The sequence below is a fragment of the Mastomys coucha genome, unplaced genomic scaffold (assembly GCF_008632895.1).
Source record: "Mastomys coucha isolate ucsf_1 unplaced genomic scaffold, UCSF_Mcou_1 pScaffold5, whole genome shotgun sequence".
Taxonomy (NCBI): domain Eukaryota; kingdom Metazoa; phylum Chordata; class Mammalia; order Rodentia; family Muridae; genus Mastomys; species Mastomys coucha.
The window spans coordinates 99,209,785-99,226,579 of record NW_022196911.1 but is presented as its reverse complement, the minus strand read 5'-3'; the positions used below and the strand labels follow the sequence as shown (position 1 = coordinate 99,226,579).

Genomic DNA, 16,795 nt, shown 5'->3' with positions numbered 1-16,795 from the left:
AACAAAAACCAAATCAATAGGGTTACATTTGAAAATATTTCTGAGTGTGGTAGTACATACCTCTTTTAGATATCCTGAACCAGCATCAGGAATCTAAGACAGGGTAGTTGCAACTTGGACTATAAAGCAAGACTGTCTCAAAAATAAGTAAAAATACATATTAAGGTCCAGTGAGATAGCTCAGTATAATGGTAGCTACCACCAAGCCTGATGACCTAAGTTGGATCCTCAGGACTTACTTGGTAAAAGGGTTGTCTTCTGACCTTCACTTGAATGGGGTAACATACAAATTTAGGGCCTGGTGAGATGGCTGAGTAGTTACTAGGACCTCAGTTTGGTTCCCCACATCCACATGTTAGCACAGGACCACCTGCATGTGATCAGAGGAACCTAGTGCTCGCTTCTGGACTCTGGATACCAGGCATGCATGTGGTAGACTTAACCTACATGCAAGCATATGTACACATGAAAATAAATCGTGTGTGTATGTTTTGTTTTTTTGAGATAGGGTTTCTCTGGCTGTCCTAGAACTCACTCTGTAGACCAGGCTGGCCTGGAACTCAGAAATCCACCTGCTTCTGCCTCCCAAGTGCTGGGATTAAAGGCATGCGCTACCACTGCCTGGCCCACTTTTCATTTTTTACACACCAGCTCTTTGTTTTTTTAGAGATTTATTTTTTATTATGAGCACACTGGAGCTGTCTTCAGATGCACCAGAAGAGGGTGTCAGATTGATTACAGATGGTTGTGGGCCACCATGTGGTTGCTGGGATTTGAACTCGGTACCTTCCGAAGAGCAGTCAGTGCTCTTACCCCCTGAGCCATCTTACCAGTCCAGCTATTTATGTTTTATGTGAGAATAAAGTAGAATTTTTATTTCAGTCATCTGTGAAAATGTACAAAGTTACTTCTTTCATCTGTGAAAATGTACAAAGTTACTTCTTTCAAGAAGACAAAGGCCGAGTATGCTGGCTTAGGCCTGCAATCTCAGCATTTAGGAGGCTGAGGTAGGATTGTCCTAGGTTTGAGGCTAGCCAGGGTTTCATAGTAGCACCTGACTAGACTAGGCTAAACTGAGGCCCCCATCTCACAATAGTGAAGAAAGCTCACAAAGTCAAGTGCATTTCAGTATAAATACTTGACTAGTTATAGCCAACTTTGACCACATTGGGACTATTTGTTATCAAACATTAGCATGTGAGTAGCTTAGGTTAGTTAATGTTTAGGTGTTTACAGTCACCTAATATTCTGTCTTGGGTTTTGTTTTTTTTATTTGCTTGTTTGTTTGTTTTTGGTTTGGTTTGGTTTGGTTTTCAACATAGGGTTTCTTTGTGTACCTTTGGGTGTCCTAAAACTCTCTGTAGCCCAGGCTGGCCAGGAAGTCAAGAGATTTGCCTGCCGCTGCTTCCCCAGTGGTGGGATTAGAGGTGTGTGCCACTGCCTGACCAGTGTTTGGTTCTTCAGACACACCAGAAGAGGGCATCGGATCCCATTACAGACGGTTATGACCCACCATGTGGTTGATGGGAATTGAACTCAGGACCTCTGAAAGAGCAGTCATTGCTTTTAAACATTGAGCCATCTCTCCAGCCCCCTATAGAATTTTTTTAAAAAAGACATTTTTATTCATGCATTAAGTGTTATAGTTGATCAGTATCCCCTTAATCCCTTCCATGTGTTTTGTTTTGTAGTTCACTGATTCCAGGTTGTACTTCCTATATATTCATAGATGTGGGGCTATCCACTGGAGCATGGAACCTGCTGGGCTACATCCTTACACAGTCAACAAGGCCTCTGCCATCGGTTGTCGGCCCCTCAGCTGTGGGGTGGAGGTTGTGTCCTGCTTCCCTTTTGTGCTAGAATGTTGACCCTTGCTTTTCTGAAGGTAGACTATTAGGTTGTGGGGCTTTTTTGTTTTGATCTAGATTCTATGGAGTCCTTTTGTTTCTCTGCCTCCTGTGTCCCTAGTCATGAAGATCAAAACAGAGTTTTTTGTGTGCTAGGCAAGTATCCTACCACTGAGCCACATCCCCAGCACAGCTTCCTAATTTGAAGTCATTGGGGAAAAGTATATATTGCTTTTTGTTTGGATGATGCTGCTATTGACCCCAGCCTTGTATTTGCTAGTCATGTGCTCTGTCTGCTATGCCACTGACCCACATCACAAAGCCAAGGTTTCAGGAGATAAGCCCCCACCATGTACGTCAGGCTAGCCTCAAACTCAGAAAACTCTTCTACTTCCCAAGTTCCAAGATTGTAGGGGTGCAAGTTATACCTGGCTTTAAAGTATTAAACACCAGCTATTTACATTTTATGTGAGATTAAATGGAATTTTATTGTAGTCACCTGTGAAAATGTACAAAATTACTCCCTTCAAGAAGACAGGGGTCAAGTTTCATATTTTCCCCGAGGATCTTTACTCTGAGTGATGTGAAAAGTGAGACAAGGTACCGTTCTTGGTCCAGCCGGGAGCAACTATCATGCCTACAGCACTGTAATCTAGGCTCACCTCTAGCATGCTGGGTAGCAGAGGATGGCCTTCAATTCCTATGTTCCCTGCTCCCACTTCCTAGATGCTGGGATTATAAGTGCTCACTGCCATATCCAAGAGAGTATCACTTCTTTTGTTGTTGTTGTTTTTGTTTTCAAGACAGGGTTTCTCTGTGTAGCCTTGGCTGTCCTGGTACTCACTCTGTAGACCAGGCTGGCCTCGAACTCAGAAATCCGCCTGCCTCTGCCTCCCAAGTGCTGGGATTAAAGGCGTGCGCCACCACCGCCTGGCCAGAGTATCACTTTTTAAAATATGTATTCGTATGAGTGTTTTATCCAACATGTGGGTATGTATGTATACCAGGAGCATGCCTTGTACCATGGATGTCAAAAGAAGGTATTAGATCCCCTGGAACTGGAGTTATGGATGGTTGTGAGCCACTATGTGGTATTGAGAAATTAGTCTTCTGCAAGAGCAATGACTCTTAAGCTCTAAGCCATCTCTCCAGCCCCCTGTATACCAGTTTTCCTGTTAGCTATCTTTTCTTAATGACACATTCATGTATATGTGTGTGTGGCTGTATGTATGTGTGGCAGGTGCTCATTTGTGGAAGCTAGAAGACAGCTTATATGTCTTAGTCACTGCCCATTTTGTCTATTCTGTGTATGTTCTTTATGTATGCATATGGCATATATGTGTGGAGGCCAGAGAACACCTTCAGCCATTGTTCCTTCAGAGCCATATACCTTTTTTTGGTTTGTTTTTTGTTTTTTGAGATAGCATCTCATTATATTTCTAGATAGCTGACTTGGAATTCACTATGTAGACAAGATAGGTCTTGAACTTAAAAACATCTGCCTGCATCTTCCTACTGAGTGCTGGGATTACAGCCATGTGTCACCATGGCCAGGACCCTTCCCCCTTTCCTGAGATGGAGTCTCTCAATGGGACTGATATATTCACTAAACTGACTAGTCAGCCAGCCCCAGGGATCCTCCTGCCTCCATGGGCCTGGAATTACAAGAGCAGGCCACCTGGCTTTTTTTATGTGAACTCAGGGAGCAAGCAAACTCCGGTTCCTCAGCTTTCATGGCAAGCACTTTGCCAATTTAGCCATCTCCCCAGCCCCCTCTCCCTTTAATTATTTTTGAGACAGAGTCTCATGTAGTCAGGCTGGCCTAGAGCCTGCTATGTAGTGGGCAGTGACTTTTAATTTCTAATCCTCCTGTTTCTGCTTCCTGAATGGTGGGATTACAGGCATGAGTACATGCCTGCTTTATCAAACCCAGGACTCTACACGATAGGACCACACAACTGTACCAACTGAACTACATTTCCAGGCTACTATTTAAGAGAACAATCTATTTTTTTTTTATCTTAATCAATCTTGAATTCTCTGCTTCTGTCTCATAAAACTCTGAAATCAGAAAAGGATTCTGCCTCTTCCCACAGTGTTTTTAAGTAACCCTCGTAGAGTTCTGTTTGCCTGTCCGAGTTTGTCTAGGAAGCACTTCCTCATTCATAACCATGCCCAGAACAAGAAAGGGAGCAAACTGAAATTGCTCACTTGGAAGCCAGGTCTTTTGAGCAGCTGTTAAAATGTTTGGCAAAGGTCTTGCATGAAAGGCTGGGTTGTGTGTGGGGAGGATCATTTGTCATCACAACCTTGTTACTACAGGCAACTCAGCGTCTACTCTGTTGGAGTAGTCTGTCTCAATCTAGAAAGTGTTGATAGAAGACTTTTGTGTTAATTTTTATCATTCCAACAACATAAATAGCAAAATGTTAGTGCCTTTGAAATGGTCAGAAATTTGCATAACACAAGGAAAAGCAGAACAATTTAGAGATACTTAAAATTGCAATTTGTGTAGTTTTTTGTTTGTTTTTTTTTCAAGACAGGGTTTCTCTGTGTAGCCCTGGCTGTCCTGGAACTCACTCTGTAGACCAGGCTGGCCTCAAACTCAGAAATCCACCTGCCTCTGCCTCCCAAGTGCTGAGATTAAAGGCATGCACCACCACTGCCCAGCAATTTGTGTAGTTTTAAAAACTAGGCTTAATTCCTCTTCAAAGTAGAATGTACACCTTTTTTCCTAGTGATAAATGCATTTAAGGTCTTCCCAGGGTGGATTCTGGAAATGCCATGTTTCTAATAGAATTAGATTGTCTCTAGATGAATGTTTCTTAGGAAACTAATCTGAAATCAGAGGTTCTCCCTGCTGCATTCTATTGTGGTGCAGTCAACATGAGACATGGCTTTGCAAGGGAAAGCCAGAGGGCACTGCTGGTGCTTTCCAGTAAATAGCCAGCTTTCTAGGGCTGCTGTGTGATGTCAGAGAAGAAAATGAAAACCACGAGGAAAACTATTTCAAAATAGACATTTAATGCAATCTTTAGATCAAAGAAAACTTTGATTTTACAGTTTCTGCAGTAGACCACCTGCCAGAATAAGACCAGCAAGCTTGGTTCTGAAGGCCCCAAGCTGTCCTCCTAGCACAGCGTTCCTTGATTATTGACTTATATATGCTACTTATGAATCATAAGGAGCATTTATTTCATTGTTGATGTTTCAGTCACTGTTGCCCCCCCACCCTAAGGGGGTTTTTAACCAGCAAGGAATTCAGCCAACCTCCTGAGTCTCTTGAACCCACTTGAATATATATAATATATTCAATATATATAATATACACATATATTATATATATATTCACACATACAATTTTGTGGGGCTTGTGGACCCCCAAGGCCCCCTATGGTTTTTAAGACTCCAAGTCAAGGATCCAGTTGTGCTAATAATTTTAGCAATATCTGCCCGAATGAAACACTGACACAGGTCAGGTGACAGGGTTGCATTAACTGTACTGATAAGAAAGAACAATTGTTGAATTTACCCTTTTGATTCTGAGGTAAGGATTAGTTCTCAGAGCCTCCCTGCCATTTCAAGAGCAGACCTAACCTAGGCAGCTGTCCAGGGAGCCCAGGAGATTGGGAATCGCTGCTGTACTGGGAACATGCAGGATTTTTATTCATCTGAAGACCTCAGCCCACTTCTTTACTTGTAGAAAGGGGCATTTCAGATTTGTTTGATTGTAATGGAAAGGGCAGCTTTTCTTTCTTTTTTTTCAATAGAAAAAGTACTTAAGTATTGGACAATGACACTAAGTCCTTGGATCACTTAGCCATTTGAAGTCTAACATGTCTCTAACATGTTTTCTCACAAGTTTATCTTGGCTATCTTTTGGTTGTACTAAGAAAGCAAGTTTACCAGGAGCCTTACTTACCTAGGAAGGCAAACAGGAACTCCATTGGAATTTTGTGGGGTGGTTAGGAGGGAAGCCAGGATTACTGAAAACTTGACTTGTAGAGATGAAATGAGGCTTTTAGTTATCTAACAATTGCCAAATCAGGCTTATACTTTTGTTAGCAAGCTAACAAGGCGCACAAGCTAAGCTGCTGCCTGTAGCCACTTTCTACTCCCCAGCATTAGGAAGCAGGCACACTCAAGGACTGAAGATAACACTGAGTACATTTTACCTGAACTGTATTTTGAAGCATACCAAAACCCATTGGTGGGGGTGGAGGGAACAAACTGAATTTCTTGTATTCAAGTATTTTTGCAAATAGATAAATTTAACAATTTTGCTACCCCACCTCAAAATTAGTCACACAAACCAGCACGATTTTGAATCTCTAGAAATCACACTGAAACTGTTACATTTACAAACATTAAATTTATTATAACTAGAATGAATGTAATGGGTCTCAGATTTGGCCACCTTATAGCTCCGCTTAAGGAGGGGATTTTTTTTTTTAAACAGAAAAATGCATTATAACTTGGTCAAATTACTTGCACATTAAGAAACAACATCTAAGGAGGAAAACAAGAAAAGCAACCCTTCAGTTTCACATAATTAAAGAACAGGAGAAAGCACACAAGCAATATCATAGCTAAATTTACCAAACCAAAGCCAGGGCGATTTTCTCTTCTGATTATGTGTCATAAAAAGGTCCGCTGTCTTATATACACATGTATATAATGTTACATTCCAGCACTGTAAAAAGTCCCCTTTGCCCCCTCCCCCCAAAAGTTTTCAGTCTAGTCGCCGAACTTGGAAAGAGGCGCTCGCTCCTGCTGCCGGTGCAGTTCGTTCTCGGTCAGCAGCTGGAGGTTCTCGGCGCGCAGCCGGTCCAGCTCTAGCTCCAGCTCCCGCACTCGCGCGTCGACGCCTCCCAGCCGCTTGCTTTCCAGCCGCAGCCGGTTATTTTCGTCCTCCTTGCGGGAGAGGCACTTCTCCAGCTCCAGGTACTCTTTGATGAGCTCCTGCTTGCTCATGTTCTGCAGGCTCTCGGCGTGGTACCGCTCGTACGTCTCCGAGAAGTCCCGCTGAAGAAACTCGCTGCCGTCCCCTCCCATGCCATCACTGCCTCCGTCTTCCTCACCAGCTTCTTCCACAAAATCCTCATCGCTGGTGTCGTCGGATTTGGCGGCTGCCCGCTTGGGGTAAAGACCGGTTTTAAGATCAGGCTCCTCCTGATCGTGGTCATCCATGAGGAACTGTGTGGTGTTATAGGGCGCAACCGGCTGGCCCTTGGCGAACATCTCGGCTCGAACCCGCGAGGCTCGAAGGCTCTGCTTCTCGTCGAACTTTTTCTTCTCTTCCCAGGTCAGCTTGTAGTAGGGCTTCCAATGCCGCTTCTTCTTGGAGGGGCGTCTCCGATGTTTTTTCTTGCCTAGCTGTCTCTGTTGCTGTCCCCATGGCTCCTCGCCTCCACCGGCAGGAGCCTCCAGCTTGGTGGCCTTCGAGTCATGACCTGGCTGCACGAGAGACTCTGACATCGGCTCCACCTCCGCCGACGGAGAGGCACCGCCAGTGGATAAGTCCTCCCCATTCTGGCCCTTCTCGCCCTCTTCCAGGGAACTCAATTCTGAACAAGCATTCGTCTGCAATGGGGACAGCTGGTGCTTCAGGCCCCCGTCCCCCTCCTGCCCTGGACGGCTACCGGACTGCAGGGACGCTCTCGATTGCCACCTACTGTCCTCCTTGGGCACCCGTTCCTCCGCGCTTGGGGGGCGCTCAGAGTTGTGCTCTTCATGGACAACAACAGCACCTGTACAGTTGCTAGTTTGAGGCTGGTGTTGCTGTTCTGACAAGAGTGGCTCGGCCATGGCTTAGTAGAGTCCTCTTCTGGAAGTTTGAGAAATTCTGGCTTAAGGAAAAAGGTCTTTCTTTCAAAATATGTCCAACAAAGTCCTCTTCGGTCAGTAATTTCTGCAGTGACTCCTTCCGTTCCTGTCAGCAAACTCCAATCGCAACTTGGAGTCCAGTCAATAAAGGGTTAAGCGCACACAAGCGTGGCCAACTAGTAGGTACAGGGGGTTCGGCGGCAGGAACCGTACGTAATATGCAGAGGGGTGGGCTTCACGCCTCCCCGCCGAGTGCTCCCACAGTCGAGGAGTTGGTGGGCAAGGAGATGAGGTTTAAGTCCAATGGGTTAAACCCAACCCCGAAAGGGTTAAAACTACCCGATGACGCTGCCTCGAAGGGGCCGAATCCACAAAGGGTTAAATCCCCTGCCGCAGAGCCCACAAGGGGTTAAAGTCCCAGAGCCGCCGCCTCCCACTTCCACGGGTGTTGCTCCAACCCGAGCTCCCAGTTCCTCAGGCCGGGCCGGAGCCTTAGCCGAGGACAGACAAACTCATCTCCCCTCTGGCTCGATGCTCCGCTCAGTTCTCCTCCGCCTCCTCCTCTTTTCCTCCCTCCCTCCTCCCCCTTCAGACAGCTCTTCTTCCGCCTCCTCCTCCGGCTTCCCCTCCCAACCTGACTTTCCACCTGCCAACTTCCAACTGCTGTCTCCAAGCCCTCGGCGCCTCTTATATATAGAAGCTTGCAGGCCCCGCCCATGCGCATGCGTAACGGAGTCCCGGCCCGGGGCAGCCGGGAGTCGTAGTTCCCTTTTTTCCGGCCCGCCGTCCTCGCGCGCCGTGCAACGTGGCCAATCACAGGACGCGTAGGGGGCGTCTCCCGGGTCGCCTCCTTCCATCGCTTAGCTGTCGCTGAAGAAACGTGAGCGGTCATTGGGCAAGAGTTATTCGTCTCTCTGAGAAAAGAAGACCAATTACAGAGGAGATGGGGCGGGTTCTGGGCCATACCATTGTGCTTCAGGAATACAAGAAGATTCCATGACCTTTGGGAGTCTAGGCAGAATATTTTTATTAAAAGGTGCGTTTGAAGAACTACTGTTTTATTCTGTTCTAGGCAGAAAGGTTCTGATGGCCATAAACGGTTTTCAACTTATGCAAAAATGGTCTGTCCCTAAAAAGTAGTCCCTAACTGTAAAAGAGGATTAAATCCTCTAAAGAGAGCTGTTAATCGTGATTACTGACATTGGATTCTTAAAATTACAATAATGTCTCTGAGGTAGATGATGGATTTCCTGGAGAGAGATAAGCGGAAGGATATTGTGGACAAATATTTATTAAAAAGACGAAAGCGCATGAAGAAGTAAACAAATGAAGAATTAAGAAGTGCCGCCTTAAAGGGACAGTGTGATGGCCTGCCGAGCATCAGCCTCAGACTAGGCCTCGGGAACTGAGAGGGCGGGTTCGAGTCCTGAGTGACGTCGGTCCTCAGGCTACCCTGGGGGCCCTTAGGTGAGAGCAGCCACCGGGGCCCAGAGTTATCTCGGTACCAGAGGTGAAAGCAAAAAGGTTATCCGCGGCCGAGCTCTCCGCCTGATCCCCGATCGAAAGCGCGTGGTGAGGATGAAGGATTCGCCCCAAACCCCGGCTTCTGCCGAAGAAAATGGCCTCCCGGGGTCGACTTGGCCTCTTCGCTTCCGACACCGTGAACCTTTCACTAGCCAGGATACTCCGGAGAGATTGGGCCAGTTGATGCGAAGTCTGTGTTGGGGAGGGGTTCAAAAATCAATGTGTTTCCGAAAGAAGGGGGGTGTCCTCCACAGAGATGAGACTTGTGGGGGCGGGGGAAGGCCGTCCCTAAAATGGGTGTGTTTGGCCCAGGGCCGTTGGATAGGTACATTGGGGGTGAAGTGGGGGTTCTATCCTCCCTTAACAGGGATTTTTCACTCTGTTCCCCCACTAGAAGGACCCGAAAAAACTCCCTTTAATCCCCTTGGCGTAATTGCTATTTCTCCCTTTGCCTGAGTACCTAGTGAGCCATTCTTTCTCCTTACATTCCAGCCGTAATTGAGTGAGATTCTACACATGGAACTATTTGACCACCGCAGCCATGTGAGATAGGGCAGGATTTAGCCTCCATTTTAGATATAAGAAAGCTCTAAGACTTGGAGAAATAAAGTGACTTATCCAAGGTCACCTGACAACTAAAAGCAGTTCTAACTAGAGCAGGTCTTCCTGACGTCATCTGATACAATTTTTCTGTCAAAAACACAAAATCCAAGACCTGGAAAGACAGCTCAGCAGTTAAGAGGACTGGCTGCTCTTGTAGGGAGCCTGAGATTGGTTCCCTGGGGCTCACGTGATGGCTCACAATTGTCTGTAACAGCAGATCCAAAGGATCTCATTGTAGAGGGCCTGAGATTGGTTCCCTGGGGCTCACGTGATGGCTCACAATTGTCTGTAACCGCAGATCCAAAGGATCTGATATCCTCCATTGACACCAGACACATAGGTGGTACACACATGCAGGAAAGAAAAAAATCAGATGTTAAAAAAATAATTTAAAAACAAAACACAGGCTGGGCGGTGGTGGCGCACGCCTTTAATCCCAGCACTCGGGAGGCAGAGGCAGGCGGATTTCTGAGTTCAAGGCCAGCCTGGTCTACAGAGTGAGTTCCAGGACAGGCAGAGCTATACAGAGAAACCCTGTCTCGAAAAAACAAAACAAAACACAACACAAAATCCTTGCCCCCACACCCTCTCAATAAGTTTTATTTCCAGTAAAAGCTTCAGATCATTGCAAACTACTATGAATTTGGCAGTCATTTGTTAGGACAAAAAATATAAAAGTCTTTTAGCTTCAAATTGCCAGGACTTGGAAATCTGTGGACACTATCATGGAGTAATTGGCTTGGAAGGAACAGGAAGCACATTTTTGTTTTGTTTTTGAGGCAAGGCCTCAGGATATAGTATAGTCTTGCCTGAAATGCAGATCCTCCTGCCTCAGAGCCACAGTAATAACTAGGTGCATATCACCGCCCAGGTTAAAAATGTTCCATAAGTAAAAGGATTTATGAACTTCAGAGTGCTGGGTGGGGCAGCAATCCTAGCGTGAGACAGTCTCTGAGGGGAAGCAAGTACGAATGCCCCCAGGGGACATGCAGTTGTTTTGAAAATGACCCTTCGAGCTTGTTTTCCATGCTTTGCCAGAAACCTGGTCTGCCTGAAAAGCCTGCCTTTCTTCATTCATTACTTAGGATGCACGAGGAGACCAAAACCAAAGAGGGACAGGGGGCACAAAGCATGGGAGAAGGTGGCTCAGAGTTCCCAACATCCACGTGGCAGTTCCTAAGGATCCCATGCTCTCCATGCTCTCCTCTGATCTCCACCAGCACCAGGCATGTGTGGTACAGAGTCATATATGCTCATATACATAAAATGTATCTTAAATGTCTTTTTTTTTTTAAAGAGGAAAAGAGGTCTTTGCAGACGTGACTGCAGGAGTCAAAAATGTTAAACACTTCAAGTTTTAGAGGACTTGAGCTCTCACAATCCGGAAAATGGAAGTTACAGTTGAACCTAGACCAAGTTTACTGGTGAGGCCTAAGAGTAAGGTCTCACAATGGGAAGGACATGCTTTCCAAGGTCATAAAATTCCAGAACTTCCATATTCTGAGTCCTAGCCTTTGCCAAGTATTTTCTACCCTCCAAGCACTATTAAACTGCTCAACTGCCTTATGGTGCAGAAATCGGTCCTGTTTCACAAACAAGTCAATCCAGATTCAGAACAGCTAATCTTTTAGTCCACACTTGCCGAGAGACAGCATGTGCTTTGTGGAGTCGACTCGACTTTTCCCTGCATCCCAGCTCCGGCTGCCCAGCTGATGTCCACCGACATCACAGGTTTTCCTTCTTCAGCCTTTTTGCTTGTGACATTGTAAAGCTAAGAACCTGTGCAGTGAGTGGTGTCTGCCTTTAAGGCAATCCTCCCTACTGTTAAAGACCTGTATTTCCCAGTGAAGCACAAGGATGGCCAAACCTGGGGAGGTGGTCTGCTTCACAGGGTGTAGGGAACTCAGAGGAATGCGTCTATGGATCCCCAGTACTGTCTCCCTTCCCCAAGAACAAGAAAATCCTAGAGCTCTGGTGGTAGCTGCTGCCAGTAGCTAGCTCTCCATGGCTCTGGGCACTAGGTGCTGGAGTGGGCAGTTTAAAGCTGAATACAGGTTAGTGGCTGGAGCCAGCAGGATCGATACAGATTATCCTGTGGGAGGCCAAGGCCGCCTAGGCAGTTAACAAAAGTTCCAAGGCCAAGCGGCTTAAGAGGTCAGTGCAGGCACTAGGCTCACCACAATTAGGGGTCCAAGCAACGCAGAACCCTGCCCCCACCCCTCAGGATAGAGGCTCATAGTGGGCGGGCTCTGACTTCTTAGAAACTTCTTTGGGAAGAACGGAGATCTTGATAGGGAATAACAATCAAGACTTAATGGCTTGGGAAGAGCAAAGGCATTTGGAGCCTAGCACTGGGTACTCCAATCCTTAGCTCAGTGTGCAGTTAGGTCAGCAGTCCTCCCTTTGGGGCGGGGCCGACCAACGCCCCGATTCCTGCTAGAACTCCAGGCCTCCAAACCCTGGAGCGTCCCCCGGGGCGCCCCCTGACCCCAGCCTGCGCCTGTTTTCTCCAGGTTCCTAGGGGAGGAGGGAAGATATTCCTTATAAGGAAGCCCTAGTCTCTGCAGGGGATTTGGAGAGGGAATGGGACCGGACTTGTGACAGGCGCAACACACCCGCTTCTCGCTCTTTCCACGGGTTCCCAGACCGCAGACTGAGGTTTTCTTTTGTTTAATGAAGCGTTCCATTTCACGTGAATCTTCGGTGAAGTCCTGAGAGCGATGTGTACTTGTGCGTGTGTACGGGGTATCCCAGCCCCCAGCCTACACACTCCTCCCATTCCTCCCCACTCCTGCGGGCTCCGGTCTTTCCTGCAACCAACCTTCCAGCCAATCAGTCTTCAGGCCAGGTCCAAGTCCCAACTTGCCCATGAGCTGAGCCTCGGCAGGGAGTCGAGTCGACCAGAGCAAAAGTCAGGTGACCCAGAGGGTGGGGCCGGCTCACCGCCAAACCCAAAGTTAGGATGTGCACCATAACTGCTTTGGGAACTCAGGGCAGGGCGTAGGTGTGAGCTGCAGGAAGGATGGATCTTGCCTGGAGACCCCATTAAAGGAGGGAGTGCCAGGGTGAACGAGGGTGGGAGGGGGAATTTCTAAAGTTGTTTTCCTAAACCTAGGGAGGCTCAGGGCACAGCAGGACCTTCGGGGACTCATCCTAGTCTTCTCAGTTGGTAGAGAGACCCCGTCCTTGAGTCACCTCTTCTGGGTCCGAAACTGTCGGAAGAGCCACTGAACAACGAAGGGCCACAGGATGAAGAAGAGCAGCGTGGGAGCTGAGAGCCCTAGGGGCCAAGGCCGAGTCCTGGGCGACCTCTGCTGCCAAGAGGGAAGGAGTCAGAACCCAGCTCAGGTGCAGTATGTCCCAGTAGCCTGCTTCCAGACTCATTGGGCCTGGCCTCCCTGAGACTGGGAAGGACCTACCCCACATCTGCAGCACTAGCCTGAAGGGCACCCCCCAATTCTCTCACACAGTCCAATCCCACGTAATAGGAGAAGCTGTAGGAAGAGACTAGTTTCTAAGCCAGCTCCTCCAGGTCGGTCGCAGAGGAGGCATCCGGCTAGTAGTGTTAAAGACCCTGTATCGCCTGGCAGTGGTGGCGCACGCCTTTAATCCCAGCACTTGGGAGGCAGAGGCAGGTGGATCTCTGAGTTCGAGGCCAGCCTGGTCTACAGAGAAAGTTCCAGGACAGCCAGGGCTACACAGAGAAACCCTGTCTCGAAAAACAAAACAAAAACAAAAGATCCTGTATTGTAAAACACATACCACATAATTTCAAACAAAAATGGGGTACTCTAGTGTCAGTTTCTAAATATCTATTCTAGAAGGATCCAGGACTCCTGGGAGCCAGGAGTTAGTGATCCCAGGAGTTGGGGCAGGGAAGATGAGGCAATGTCCAACATCTTGTACTAAAAAGCCAGGAAGCCCCTAAACTAAGGGTCTTGGAAGGATCTCCAAAGTTGTGACAAACTAATACAAAAAAAGGGGATGGGGGCTGCCATATATATCTGATTGCCTGACTTCAATCCCAGGCCCTACATACAGGTAGGAGAGTACCACAGTTGTTCTCTGACTTGCGCGTTCGGACACACACAGACACACACACACATACACATACATGAGTACATGGTGGGGGTCTGTAACTCCACTGGATGAGCCACTGCTCAGACACGGTGCATGACATACATGTAAGTAAAATGCCCACACCCATAAAATAACATTAAAGACAAACAGAAGGGCAGAGTAGGGGTTGGAGAGATGGCTCAGGGGCTAAGTGTACTGACTGCTGTTCCAGAGGTCTTGAGTTCAATTCCCAGCAGCCACATGGTGGCTCACAACCATCTGTAATTGCATCCAATGCCCTATTCCACTGTGTCAGTGACAGTGTGCTCATATACATAAAATAAATCTTAAAAAAAAAAAACCAGAGTAATACAACCCTGTGACAGGGCACCTGTCTAGCATGGGAGGTGCTGAGTTAGATTCTCAGAACCACAAAAGGCAAAGTGATCACAGATGGCTAAAGTGACAGATCTCTAAACTTCAGGAGTCTGTGGTGATAAAAACAAAGAACTAAAAATGATGTCATCCAGGAGGCTCTCTAGTTGGTTTCTTACTTTAAAAAATTAATTAGGAGCGACCCTGTCTCAAAAACAAAATTAATTAAGGTCTGGAGAGAAGGCTCGACTAGAGCAAGCACATGCACATGTTGCTCTTTTTTTGGGGGTTGGGGTTCAGAGACAGGGTTTCTCTGTGTGTCCCTGGCTGTCCTGGAACTCACTCTGTAGACCAGGCTGGCCTCAAACTCAGAAATCCACCTGCCTCTGCCTCCCAAGTGCTGGGATTAAAGGCTTGTGCCACAAGCCACAAAAATCAACAGATTTTGCTCTCACTAAATCACTGTCCAGACCAGGGTGATCAGTCGTTGCCAATACTTTATGGCACTGTTGATGAATGACATTCCCTGGCTTCAAGAGGATAACTTGACATCATAGAGTTGGGGCCATACTGTCACCCCTGCATCCAGTCCTGCAGTACACTCACTAGTGGTAGACACCACCTGTCCCCTGAGTGTCCTAATATTACAAACATCACTCTGATGTGGTTTGTTGTTGTTTCTTTGTAAAACAATATCAGATTTGTGTGTGTGCGCGTGTGTGTACGCGCGTGATGTGTGAGGATGCCAATCAAGGTCTAATTCTCTGGAGCTGAAGTTCCAGGCATTTCTGAGCTGTCTGACATGGGTGCCAGGAAGTGAACCTAGGGCCTCTGGATGAACAGGAAGCATTCTTTTCTTTCTTTCTTTCTTTCTTTTTTTTTTTTATTTTTCGAGACAGGGTTCCTCTGTGTATCCCTGGCTGTCCTGGAACTCACTCTGTAGACCAGGCTGGCCTCGAACTCAGAAATCCTCCTGCCTCTGCCTCCCAAGTGCTGGGATTAAAGGCGTGAGCCAGCACCACCTATCAAATAGGCAGCATTCTTAACAACTGATCCATCTTTCCAACTTCTGGAGTTGTGCTTTTATTTTATTGAGACAGGGTCTTACTTTGTAGCTCAGCTAGCCTGGGAACTCACAGCAAACCTCCTGTGTCAGCCTCCCAAGTACTAGGATTACAAGTGTAAACTACATTGGGTGGCAAAGGGAAAGAGGTAGAAACAAAGCAAACCACCATAAGTTCAAGACCAGCCTGGTCTACGTGGTGAATTCCAGGCTAGCCAGAACTACACAGTGAGACCCTGTCTCAAACAAAAGAACAAACAAAACAAAACTCCCAGGGCTAGATAGCTGTCTCAGCTAAGAGCTGTGGCCTTGCAGAGGGCCTGGCACTCTCTGTGGCAGCTCACCACTGTTCTTGAGTAACAGGGGAACTGACTTCTGAGAACAGACAGCAGGCACACTTGTGGTGTGCATACATACATGCAAGCAAAACACCCATACATATGACACAAAAAGTCCAGATAAATAAAGAAAATACTAAAACCAGACACAAGCTGCCACAGCTGGCCTCTGAGGTTGGGTATGAAACCAGGCCTTGTATCTTATACTCATTGCACAGGAAACACAATATACAAGGAAGTCATGCATGATTAGATCGCAAAAGGTGGGACATTCTACATGTTCCTGTGCCAGACTAATCCAGGTGGAGGGAGAAGTTAGGTGAAGAGCCAGACGTCCTGGGTTTGACACCTGCCTCCCAGCCCAGCCAACAACAGCAATAATGATAGTGAATTAGGGACAGTGTGATCCCAGACTGGATAACAGCAGCTAGAAAACATAGTTCCAGAACAACTAGGGAAATCTGAAACTGGGTTGCATATGTGATATTAAAGAATTAATCGTAATAAAATGTATTCAGAGTGGAATGTAAATATAAGCATTATGATGCTTACAATTTAGGTTTTTGGTTTTTTTGGCTAGCCTGGGATTCACAATGTAGCTTAGGCTAGCCTCAAATATCATGGATCTTCCTGCCTCTGCCTCCAGAGTGTTAGGATTATAGTATGATGTTAACAAGCTTCTTAAAAATGCTTAAAATCTGTGAGGTGGGTCTGCAAGAAAGGGTGCTTGCAGCCAAGCTTGGTGACCCAAGTTTACTCTCAAGGACTCATGTGTTAGAAGGAGAGACACAATTGTCCTGTGACTTCCACATGTATGCGTGCATGTATGTACATGTATACACACACACATACCCCCTGCCCCTGTTTTAGCCAGGACTGATATCACTGGCCTGCGATTTCAGTTACTTAGTAATGCTAAGTTTAAACTCCTTCCGCCCCCCTTGTGGTGGTGTCAGAGACTGAATCAAGAGCCAAGGCTTCCTAGGGAAATGCCCTATTGATGAGATATGCCCCCACCCCAAGCCTAGATATTTTACAGTCTATAAAACAGACTATAATTTCAAGTGAGCAACTTAATAAAACCTTGTCTCCAATAGAAAAACAGGCTGACTTAGTACTGGGGTGGGGGGGAGGGAATCCTTTGCATTTCAAGTGGGTAA

The 16,795-nt window shown here is 46.8% G+C and overlaps 2 protein-coding genes across 9 annotated transcripts in view; both read right to left on the bottom strand.

The window, feature by feature from the left end:
- Nucleotides 1–4,854: 4,854 nt before the first annotated feature.
- Hexim1 (HEXIM P-TEFb complex subunit 1) lies at nucleotides 4,855–8,332 on the bottom strand. Its single transcript, XM_031350574.1, has one exon. It carries the CDS (start codon nucleotides 7,653–7,655, stop codon nucleotides 6,585–6,587), a length of 1,071 nt encoding a protein of 356 aa, XP_031206434.1. The 5' UTR covers nucleotides 7,656–8,332; the 3' UTR covers nucleotides 4,855–6,584.
- A 614-nt stretch (nucleotides 8,333–8,946) lies between these two features.
- Acbd4 (acyl-CoA binding domain containing 4) overlaps nucleotides 8,947–16,795 on the bottom strand; it is a 13,808-nt gene continuing 5,959 nt past the window's right edge. For 6 of the 8 annotated variants that reach the window (XM_031350566.1, XM_031350565.1, XM_031350568.1 and 3 more), the window contains one exon: nucleotides 8,947–9,389. In XM_031350566.1, the coding sequence (XP_031206426.1) occupies nucleotides 9,117–9,389 (273 nt within the window). In that variant the 3' untranslated portion in view covers nucleotides 8,947–9,116. Of the gene's footprint in view, nucleotides 9,390–12,454; nucleotides 13,115–16,795 lie in introns of those variants that run through there. The other 2 variants (XM_031350570.1, XM_031350572.1) reach the window with 2 other exon arrangements.

Coding starts and splice junctions, on each gene's coding strand:
- Hexim1 (XM_031350574.1), bottom strand. CDS start 7,655: ATGGCCGAGCCACTCTTGTCAGAACAGCAACACCAGCCTCAAACTAGC.